The sequence below is a fragment of the Aythya ferina genome (assembly GCF_964211825.1).
Source record: "Aythya ferina genome assembly, contig: HAP1_SCAFFOLD_96, whole genome shotgun sequence".
In the NCBI taxonomy this organism is placed as follows: Eukaryota; Metazoa; Chordata; class Aves; order Anseriformes; family Anatidae; genus Aythya; species Aythya ferina.
The window spans coordinates 139,824-151,393 of NW_028181422.1; the positions used below are offsets into that span (position 1 = coordinate 139,824).

Here is an 11,570-nt window from a genome sequence, read left to right on the forward strand (position 1 = left end):
CTGCCCCCAAGCCTGCCCAGGCTCCAAGGACCGCCAGCACCCAGACGGCGACGCCTGACGGTGAGTTTGGGGCTGGCACAGCCGGCCGCTGGGCGCCCCACACCCAGGGGCCATGGGAAAGCTGACATCGCCCGTCTTGGGGGATTTTCTTGCTTCGTCCTCAGCGGCGACAGCCCCGCAGGTGCCTGAGGAGCCCCCGCAGCTGCCCGAGCTGGGCCCTGATGCCTTTGCCGAGGCCTTTCCAGAGCTGGCAGGGGACAGCCAGCAGCTGCAGCACATGCAGGACGAGCTCCTGGCCGACCTGGACATCCCCATCCCCGGCATGGAGGAGCTGCTCAGCTGGCTCGATGCCGTGGAGCCCCAGGACGCCTTCCCCGATTTGCCCAGCAGTCCTGCCCTCAGCCGCTTCCTCTCGCAGCTGCCCGACCTCTGCGAGGACATCGAGGAGCCGAGCACGCAGGGACTGGAAGCCACAGGAGCCCTCGGTGAGGTCCCCTCAACCCCTGGGCTGCGCCCCGAGAAGCTTGAGGGTGGGCTGTCGCTGCAGTCCCCCGTCGTGCCAGCAGTGAGCCCCCCGCTCAGCCCTGCAGCCAGTCCCCTGCCCAGTGCGCTTAGGAGCCCCCTACCCAGTCCACCCCTGAGTCCCCCCAGGAGCCTCCCTGACACCCAGCTCCTCAGTGCCCTTAGTAGACCCCTGCCCCAACCCCCCCAGCGTTCCCTCAAGACCCGCCCCAACCCCAAGGTCCCCAGTGCCCTTAGTAAACCCCAGCCCCAACCCCCCCAGCGTTCCCTCAAGACCCGCCCCAACCCCAAGGGCCGCAGTGCCCTTCGTAGACCCCAGCCCAAATCCCCCCCGAGTTCCCCCAAGAAACGCCCCAACCCCAAGGGCCGCACTGACCATAGGAGACCCCTGCCCAAACACCCCCTGGGTCCCCTCAAGAGCCCCCCGCCTGCCCCTGCGTCCACCGGCACCAAGCGGGGGGCCAAGCGCCCTGCGCCCAGCAGCACCCCCGGGACAGCGCAGAGCTGCCAGCACAGGAGGCCGACGACAGAGAACCCCCCCGGCAAGGAGAGGAAGATGCTGCTGGGCCAGGCTGGCCAAGGCCGCAAGAGACCGTGCCAGGGGAAGACGGGTGGCAGCAGCACGGTGGCTGGCAGCAGCAGGGAAGCAGGCAGCAGCGGGCAGCAGCTGGCGATCAACAGCAGCACGGCACCCAGCAAGAGAGCGCGAAGCCCGGGGGCTGCAGGGGGGCAAGGAGCAGCGGCGCCACCTCCCCGCAGAGCGCGGCTGCTGCCGGAGACTCCGAGTGGGGAGCCCCGTGCCGTGCGGCCCCAGGACAGGCTCTGTCCCCAGGCCAGCGGGGCCAAGACGCTGCAGCGCCAGCAGCCGGGGACAAAGACCCCCAGCGAGACTTTGCAGCCGCTGGGGGCCAGGGCCAAGGCGCTGGGGCCAGCGTGCCAGCTGGCCTGTGTGCAGCCGCAGCCCACCTCCAGCAGCCCCAGCAGCATGCCCAGCGCCCCGCCGACAGTGCCAGGCTCCAGCTACCCGTGACCAACCTCGGGCTTCTCCTCGACGGCCCCCGCAGCACCCAGGCAGGCACAGAGACCTCTGCAGGCACCTGTTCCAGCTTCAGCCACGCTCCTCAGCCCTTGCCCCTCTCGCTTGCCCTCTCCCCTCTCTCGTGCTGGAGCTAGGGGATGGGCTTGCCACTCACAGGGATGGCAACAGCGCCAATGGCAAATGCGCGCGCGCCTCACCCAGGAAGGTGGCAATGGCAAGCTGGGGAGATGCTGGCAGCAGCTGGGCTGGGAAAGCTTGGCCATGGCAACTGCTGCTTGGGACACCAAAGGGCTGAGAGACAAGACTTGCTTCTTCTTTCGGGGCATTGCTCTTCTTTCCTGCCTTCTGGATTAAATTCCTCTCCTTAGGTGGTCACTCAGCAAGGCCTCTGCCTGCAGAGCACTTCTTCTTGCACTGGCATGCCAAGGGGATAAGAACTGGGAGGTCTTTGGGATAGCAAATGATCAGTGGGATGGGAAGTGATGATGGGGATAGCAATTCATTGGAATGGGACAAATGGGTTTTATTTGTATTAAATTTAAATTTTTTAATTTTCATTTAATTTATTGGTTTTCTTATTTATTTAATTAAATCCACCTTATTGACTGTGTTGTACGGTATGGCATTGTTTTATTATTATAAAATTATAAGTATTTAATAGTATTAAATATTTTTATATATTAATATCTTATAAACTGTAAGTATCATTATTTATTATTTTGTTGGTTTTTATTCCTTTTCTACCCTATTAAACTCTCTTCATCACAACGCACTGGTTTGGACTTTATTTTTCCTTCCGAGTCATTCTGGATTCACTCCGGATGGGGGGACACTAGCGAACGCCTGTGTGCTTCAGATCCAAGGTCACCTTTGCCCTCATTCAAGATACATATTTGCATCTGTTGTTGTGAAACAAAATTAACAACAGGAACAATAAAGTTACCTACTTGCTAGCAGCAGCTCTACATTTGCTGGGGTCTGCTCTGTGCATTTTGAAGACCATTCCATGCTCTTCAGCCCCTTCAGGAGGAAATGTATGGTTCTAGGAAAATGCGTCTTGACCTGATGCAAAGCTGTGACGCAGCCTGCAGCTGCTGCAAGCCCTGGCATTTTACCTGCAGCCCCTCCAACAACTCTGATGTTCCCTGCATCGACTTCAACCACTGCGGCAGGACCTGAGGCCCCTCAAAGCCTTGTCACACACCCTGCAGCCCCTCCAGCCCCTGGCATGTTCCCTGCAGCACCTCCAAGCCTGGCACAGGCCCTACAGCTGGCTCCGGGGACGACCCCGCTGCTGTCTCAGGCACCAATACACACAAGGGGAAGGAATGCATGCAGAAGTCATCTAGTTTCGGAAGGGCAGAAAGTCCTCCCAAGAAGAGGAAGGAGCAAGAAGAAGGCGAGGCAGCCTACCCCAAGGTAGGGCCATCCCAGGGCACAGGAGGCTGTTGGAAAGGAGATTAGATAGAAAAGCAGCAGGAAGCAGGTGATCCCCATCCCTGGGTGAGCTGCGAGCCATGGGACAAGATTGCAGCTGTCCTCCAGGCGAGCACATTGTCAGCTGGCTGCTGCGCTGCTGGGAGAGCAGCTGTGGGAGCCTGGCAGCAGAGGGCAGGGAAGCCAAGCAGCTGGGATCCTTCTCTGGGGAAGGGGGCACTGAGAAAGCGCTTGAAAACAGGGCACAAGCCCTCAGCCTCTGGAGGCGTGAAGGAAAGGGATCCCTTCTGGGAAGATGCTGTGGGCTTGCTGAGGCTCGAAGAACAGACGGTGCTGGCTGCTACCAGCGTGCTGCAGCAGCGGCAAGACAGAGCCGTGGTGGTTTTCCTCAGCTGGGCAGCTGAGCTCCAGCACAAGCGCTCTCTCCCTGGCCCTCCTCCAACGCCAAGGGGAGAAAAGAGGCTGGCAAGGGCTCAAGGGCTGCCAGAAGGACAGGGAGATCACTCCACAAGGAGCGTCACGGGCAAAGCAGGCTCAGCACAGCCTGTTCCAGTCCAGCCCGGGGCCTGCTCCTGCGGGGGCTCTCCACAGGCCGCGGCCTCCTCCAGGCCACAGCCACCTGCTCCACCGGGGGCTCCTCCAGCCACAGGGGGGCTGCAGCGTGGAGATCTGCTCCACGGGGGACCCATGGGCTGCAGGGGGACAGCCTGCTCCACCAGGGGCACAGCCTGCTCCACCAGGGGCCTCTCCCTGCACAGGCCGCAGGGGAACTGCTGCTGGGAGCCTGGAGCACCTCCTGCCTCCTGCTGCACGGACCTTGGGGGCTGCACAGAGCTTTCTCACTCCTCCCTGAGCCAGACGCTGCTGGGCAGCAGCTTTTGTTCCCTTTCTTAGATGGGCTCTCCCCCAGGCGCAAACATCATCCTTTTGCTCTGCGTTCTGGGCAGCAGCGGGTGGGTCCCTCCTGGAAGGAGCCTCCTGGAAGCGGCCCTGAGCTCCCATGGGGCAGCTGCTGCATTCTCCTCACAGAGGACACCCCTGCAGCCCCCCGCTCCCACAGCCTGGCCACGCAAACCCAAGCCAAGACACCGAGCGAGCCTCCCTGATTGCCAGCCAGCAGCTGGCTCAGCCTGGGACCCCAGGCCAGTGCCCACAAGACTCTCCTGGGCCTTGAAAAGCAAGCCTTGTGGGGACGGAGCACCCACAAAGAACGGACTCACACAACAGGACTCCTTGCCAACACCGCCTCACAGACACCTGGGCCTTGAGCGGGTAGCTCACCTTGAGCGAGCTCATTTCCTTCCCAGTAGCTGAAATGTGCCCTTTCGGGGGCATTTGGGGGCTACAGCGTGCTGCTGAGAGGGATGTTGGAGCTCCTGCAGGGCAGTGCTTCCACTAAGGCAAGGCCTTTTCTGCATCTTCTACTGCCCTGCAAGCGAGGATGCTTGGGGCACACAAGAAGCTGGCAGGGGACACAGCTGCAGGGATTGCAGGGATTCCTAAAGTCATAGCCAAATACAAGAAAGACAGGAGGACGTGATGCTTCCGAGAGAAAGGAGCTCGCTTTGGGGTCAAAATGCATCCCTTTTTCAGGAAAGCAAGAGATGCTGTGCATTTCTCTCGTCCCCCTCAGACAGCCACTGGGTGACGATGGTGCCAAGTGTCTGGAAAGAGACCTTGCTTTCTCAGGCCCAGGTGTCCAGCTGCACACCAAGGCTATCCCTGTCTTCCAGGCGCAGTTGCCAGGCCCAAGGCCGAGCTCCCCTGCGAACCCCCAGCCCAGCAGACCTTGCTCCTGGCATTGTGGAGCAGCCATTTCACGGCAGCCTTTTCTCCTGGCAGTCAGCTTAGCGCCGAAAGCTCTGTCACCGGGACGCCTGAGAGCTGTGGCAGCTCAGCAGAGAGTCACTGTCAGCCTTGGAGCTCACAAAGGTGGGTGGCCACAAGTGCCCTGAGTGTCCAGCTCGCATTGAGGACTGCTGTGGCACTCAAATTGTCACCTGTTTGCTGCGATGCTGGGATACCTGCTCTGGTAGCCTGGCATCAGAGGCCGGGGAAGCCAAGCAGCTGGGATCCTTCTCTGAGGCAGGGGACACTGAGAGTGGAAATGGAAATGGGGCACAAGCCCTCCGCCTCTCAAAGGAACCCCTCAGATGTTTAGGTATAGTAAACTTATGTATATCTGTGTGACTCTAGACCACAACATGTTAGTGTTCTGGTTTGTCCACTGCTTTGTTGTGGGGGCTTTGAGTTGGCCTCTACTCTTTAGGTGAATGCTGACTTCATATCTATGGTGCACTTTATTCTTAAAATGGGAAGTTTCTACCAATTTCCTGTCCAAAGTTCCTCATAAGCCAACTGCAATCATCATTTCAGATGTATCTCCCAACTTACACATTTCCTAATTCTCCTTGATATTTACTCAAGAAATGCATTTTCACAGAGACATCATATTTTTCTCTCAACTGGCATCTGGCTGAGCAGAATGATGTCCTTTAATTCCCTTCCACACAATAGGCAACTTGTTCCTTCTGTCTTCTGAACACTTCCTCCTAAGTTCAATGTGAATACAAGTGGCAGAATTTTGCCTCATGTCTTATATGTGTGGCAGGGCTGCCCTGTCAGGTGTATTTATACTGGAGAAAAAAAAAAAAAAAAAAAAAAGAATAGCCATACACACCATATAACCACTTAACTTTTTCAGTTCTTCTGTTAACAGTGCATGAACATGGGGTTTTGTTGTTTTATTGTTTGTTTTAAACTCCTGACTGCCATATAGCAAACATGACAAAAAAAAAAAAAAAAAACAAAAAAAAAACCTTTGTTGAGAATCTCTAAGCATGGCTCTACTTTGTATTATCAAATGTCACTTCACCTGAACCATTTCAATCACAAGGGATATCCTTCTGTCAGGCTCGGTAGTACTTCCCAACTTTATGTCACCTGGAAATCTCAAAGCTCATATGTAATTTTTAGTCTTCGGCCACCATGTCCATATGAACATACCTAAATTTGAAGTCATCTCTGCTCTGAATAGGAGGTTGGGTTTTCAGAGCTCCCTTCCAGCCTACATTTCTCCATGAGTCTTTGCCTCCTTAGCAGCTGCAGTTTCAGAACTGTCTCTGAGAATCACTACAGGGAACCTCTCCTTTGCCGGTAATTCCCTCTTCGAACAGTGTGAACAATTGCAAACTCCCTTGATTCACTTGCAGCCCCAAAGCCCAAATCCATAGATAAGGTATCAGAAGCTCACAGAAAGTGAAATAGATGTAGTTCATCCCCTGTGTAGGGGAGCACTGGTCCTACAAAGGCAAGCTACTAAATTCTCTGGAAACAAATTAGCTTTAATAAATTATCTTGTAAATTCCACATTACCCGCTACTTCCCTAGTCTTATCTCTTCTTGCTACAAAACTTTGCCCAGTGTTGATGTCAAACTAACAGGCCTGCACTTGTCTGGATCACTCTTTACATTCTCCTGGACAGAAGTATATTTGTTACTCTCCCATTCTGGGGACTATCCCTGATTTGCACAGTTGTGATGTATTTTTCCTACTTGACTTGTTCTGTGTGCCAGTGCTGTTAATAGGCTAGGTAGATATCAGCTTGTCATTTTTCACTTGAATCACTGTAGATTTTTATTTCACCTCAGATGATGTTGTGCCTAGTGCCCTACCCTCATTTGCAATGGGAATCCTGTCACTGCCCTTAATATCACATTGTTGTTGCTGTTAGATGCAGGAAATAAGATTTGCAGCATTTGAGACATCATTAACTTTTGATCTATTTTTGCCTCGAGTATGCAACTGTCCTAATTTGTTCTCTTTGTTCCCCCTGGGTTCTGTGGCTTAAGTATCATTCACTATTATTGTTTAATTTTCTATGTGAAGGAGGTTTTGGGTCATTCGTACTTTATTTTTGCAGTTTTTAACCTCTGAAATGTACCTTTTCTCATTGCTTTTTTCCCATCGGAATTTTGAATTTTAACTCTGCCTTCTCTGCACTCCAGTCCCAGAGATGCTTAGTCAGACTCAATGATTCATTTCCTTAGATTTCAAAGTTTGCATTTGTAAGCCTCAAAAATTTCATTCTAAGCCTGGTTTTGTTTTATGTTTTGTTTTATCAGTTTTATGGTATGATAAGCTTTTGCTTCCACTGAAGGGTAGAAGTCATTACGAATAGTGCCAACAAAACAGAAACATAACAATGAAAATGATATTTGAATTCAGAATAGGTATTTAAAAAGTTCACCTTCTCCAGCACAAATGGGGAAAGTAAAATAAATAAATAAATAAATAGAGCAGTCCTAAATCATCAAAACTGGCCAAAGAATTAGAAGAAGCACTATTTTTCCAAGGCTGCAATGTTTTCCATTCATCTCACTGGGCCAGCAGAGCACTAGAGAGCTGGATGCACTGAAGTCCTGGCTCATACCCTAAATGACCTGCAGGAAGATCTTCTTATCTCTGTCCCCCCGTTTCTCCTTTCAATCTCTGTTTTGTCTGTTTGTATCACTAGCTATCAAAGCGCTACTGAGATATGCACGTGCAGCACCCAGCACAACCTTGTTTCAGGCTCCAGTGGGACCTTTAGGCATTACCATCCTATAAACAAGTCACAGTGATAGTGAGCGTAATTACAGTCGTCAAACTATTCCAGCTCCACTTCATTAGCCATGCCCTGAGCTAAATAACATTTTAATCAGTTTGATATGTCATCTGTGGCTTTCTTCACTGTCACTTGCAATCCAGCAAACTCCTTCCTTCATGTTTCTAGATTAGACAGAGGGTTCTTAACTGCAGACATCCACTTCCCTGTTCAGGAAGCAGTGAGACCTTTCATCTTCACCCAGAATTAAGATGATATCCAAGCATCATGAGACACAGCGCGTGTGTCTCCTAGGCCCATCCCATAAGAGCAGGACATTTACCTCACATGAGAAGAAGACTTAATGCAGAGGCAAAGCGAGATACTCGGTGTCAAAGCCATGTCTGGATGATCATTAAAGACAGACCAATATTACCCAGTACAGGAGGAAAATCTATCATTTGAAGAAGATTATGGTCTCTGATTATTAGTTTCAAAATTAGTTTTTTTCTTTGGATTTCCTCTGAACTTAAACTTAGTTTGGAATGCCTTTGGTTTTGAATAGTTCTGAAATTGTATTACTTCTCCTAAGTAAGTTGATAGTCTGTTCTATTTACATGAAATTCAAATAATATAGTGAAGGATCTGACATCAGTTTTACTGTGTGCCAGGCTGAGAGCCTTCCTGTACTTAAAGGCAACCTATAGGAAAGCTGGGGAGGGGGTCTTTATCAGGGCCTGGAGTGACAGGACATGGACTAATAGCTTTACACTGAAAAGTTAGATTTCTGATATATGTTAGGAAGAAATTCTTTACTGATAGTACTTCACATCCAGCCACTCCAGCCCCTGGCATTTTCCCTGCAGCCCCTCCAGCCCCTGGCATGTTCCCTGCAGCCCCTCCAAGCCTGGCACAGGCCCTACAGCTGGCTCCGGGGACTACCCCGTTGCTGTCTCAGGCACCAATACACACAAGGGGAAGGAATGCATGCAGAAGTCATCTCGTTTTGGAAGGGCAGAAAGTCCTCCCAAGAAGGGGAAGGAGCAAGAGGAAGGCGAGGCAGCCTACCCCAAGGTAGGGCCATCCCAGGGCACAGGAGGCTGTTGGAAAGGAGAGCAGAGAGAAAAGCAGCAGGAAGCAGGTGATCCCCATCCCTGGGCGAGCTGCGAGCCATGGGACAAGATTGCAGCTGTCCTCCAGGCGAGCACATTGTCAGCTGGCTGCTGCGCTGCTGGGATAGCAGCTGCGGGAGCCTGGCAGCAGAGGGCAGGGAAGCCAAGCAGCTGGGATCCTTCTCTGGGGAAGGGGGCACTGAGAAAGCGCTTGCAAACGGGGCACAAGCCCTCAGCCTCTGGAGGCGGCGCCTGTCAGGCGTGAAGGAAAGGGATCCCTTCTGGGAAGATGCTGTGGGCTTGCTGAGGCTCGAAGAACAGACGGTGCTGGCTGCTACCAGCGTGCTGCAGCAGCGGCAAGACAGAGCCGTGGTGGTTTTCCTCAGCTGGGCAGCTGAGCTCCAGCACAAGCGCTCTCTCCCTGGCCCTCCTCCAACGCCAAGGGGAGAAAAGAGGCTGGCAAGGGCTCAAGGGCTGCCAGAAGGACAGGGAGATCACTCCACAAGGAGCGTCACGGGCAAAGCAGGCTCAGCACAGCCTGTTCCAGTCCAGCCCGGGGCCTGCTCCTGCGGGGGCTCTCCACAGGCCGCGGCCTCCTCCAGGCCACAGCCACCTGCTCCACCGGGGGCTCCTCCAGCCACAGGGGGGCTGCAGCGTGGAGATCTGCTCCACGGGGGACCCATGGGCTGCAGGGGGACAGCCTGCTCCACCAGGGGCACAGCCTGCTCCACCAGGGGCCTCTCCCTGCACAGGCCGCAGGGGAACTGCTGCTGGGAGCCTGGAGCACCTCCTGCCTCCTGCTGCACGGACCTTGGGGGCTGCACAGAGCTTTCTCACTCCTCCCTGAGCCAGACGCTGCTGGGCAGCAGCTTTTGTTCCCTTTCTTAGATGCAAGATCTTCTTAAATTCAGTCCAGCCAAGTAGGAAAAGTAAATGTGGACAGCTGTATCTTGGCAAAGATAGTAGGGAGCAAGGAGGTTCAGCAGTCAAGATGGAAGGTGATGCCATGAGGCTTACAGGCTAGTAATGTTCTAGTGAAACCCAGCCTTCCTAAAGAAACCTGCCTGACTACTTGATGTGAATAACAGACTCTATCCATCTCTTTGCTATCATAGAAATGGTGCTGACTGCTTCTTCAGAGTAACAGAAGTTCGTGATACTACTGAAATAGTTATGGTTCAGATGTAGATCTGATTTCTCCTAAGCACGCTGAATTCGCAGCTATTGATCCTCCAGAGGAGGCTTTGCAATTGAACACCTGGAGAATAGGTAAATTTCCCGCTGTTGTTCTCCTCTCCTCTTGTTTTGTTTTGTTTTGTTTTGTTTTCCTAGCAGCATAGGCTTAAGACTCTGAAGAAACAGGCTGCTTTTTTTCATTTCCAACATTTGCTGTTCCCTGAGCCCTGCCTTCTATTTTTGCAGTCATAGGATATGTGAATGTAAATTGGTGGAGAGAGGTAGAAAACTGTTTCAACTGGTGTTTTTTCGGCTATGTGGGGAGAACAAATAGAGTGTTTTTGAATATTCTGGCTCTTAATCAGAGCGGCATGTGGAGGGAGACAGATGCGTTTGCTTTTTTAGTGCAATGGCTTCAGAAGCAAGAGGGGAAAAAGCACTTTCTCTGGGAGCTGAAGAAGGTGTCCTAATCACAGGAGAGGTTTCTAAATGGCATATCTTTGCGAGGGTTCCTGTAGTCCGGAGGTTTTTGTTTGTTTGTTTGCCTTTGGAAGGTTTTACTCTTAATATTCACGTCCTTCAGCAGAAGTGAGAAACGTGATTTTATTTTGTGCAGTGTCGTGGACCCTCCGAAATCTCCTGGGAATGATGAATACCTCGCATAGTACCAATGTGATGACGGTGGAGACAAGGAGAAAGCAAGAAGATCAAAAGAACGTGACCTCATTTCAAAAGAAACCGTTTTGTCCGGCAAAGAGTCTTGTGAGCCTGGTGAGAAATTGCGGCAAACTTCCTCTCTCAAGTCTGACACTGAATGTAGCTCTAACAATCTTTCTTCCTTAGCTATTGCAGATAGACGCCAAGATACAAAGGACAAGACTAAAACCACTGAGAAAGAGCATTACCAAAGCAAGAGGGAGCATGCTCCTAGTGAAGAGAAGGAAACTCAAAAAGCAGGTCCTTCCAGCAAGAGAAGGATAAAGTGGAATACAAAGAATACAAACTTGAGCTCCTGATTGGCTTCATGCTGAACTCTGTGCTGTTCTTGTCCTAATCTTGGTCTCTCCATAGATAATATGGTTTAAATCCAAATAGAATCGTGCGATGAGGAAGATCTCACTGCAACAAATTCAACATCTAAAATCAAAGTTGACATTTTCCGTGATTATCTTCCTGAGCAGAAGTGTGCGGTACTCCTTTTATATTAACGTAGAGATTATTTCAAACAGTCTTGAAGTGCTTGATGACTTAACAGTCTGCAGATTTATTATCAAATCAAAAAAAACCCGACTTGGTAGACTATTTTTTTCCCAGTTTTGAATGACCACTAGGAAGAAGGTTATTCCGGCATCAAGAAAGTCATGTGGAATGTAACAAAATGTACTGAACCAGTAAGTAAAACTTATATTTTTCTATTATTTCCATTGTTTCAACTCTTCAGATGCTTATGGATGGCATAGATAACAGAGGGGAGATCGTGGTAATCAGAGCTACTAACAGACTGGATTCTATAGATCCTGCTTTACGAAGACCAGGACGCTTTGGCAGACACTTCCTCTTCAACTTGCCAGATAAAGAGGTGAGAACTTAAATTCAATGTAAGTGCTACCATGGCAAAGTCCAACTTTATAGGAAAAAAATAATTGACAACTTGAACAAAAGAGTGATACGTGGAGACACTGCGTTGTTCCATGGAGG

The 11,570-nt window shown here is 51.4% G+C and overlaps 1 protein-coding gene across 1 annotated transcript; it reads left to right on the plus strand.

The window, feature by feature from the left end:
- Window positions 1-231: 231 nt before the first annotated feature.
- On the plus strand, window positions 232-9,840 carry LOC311428584 (uncharacterized protein; the record flags this gene model as incomplete). The annotated part of the gene is made up of 3 exons (XM_084539966.1): window positions 232-742; window positions 887-1,133; window positions 9,812-9,840. The coding sequence occupies exons 1-3, from the start codon at window positions 278-280 to the stop codon at window positions 9,838-9,840; spliced, it is 741 nt and encodes a 246-aa protein (XP_084396092.1). The 5' UTR covers window positions 232-277.
- Between the last annotated feature and the right edge of the window lie 1,730 nt (window positions 9,841-11,570).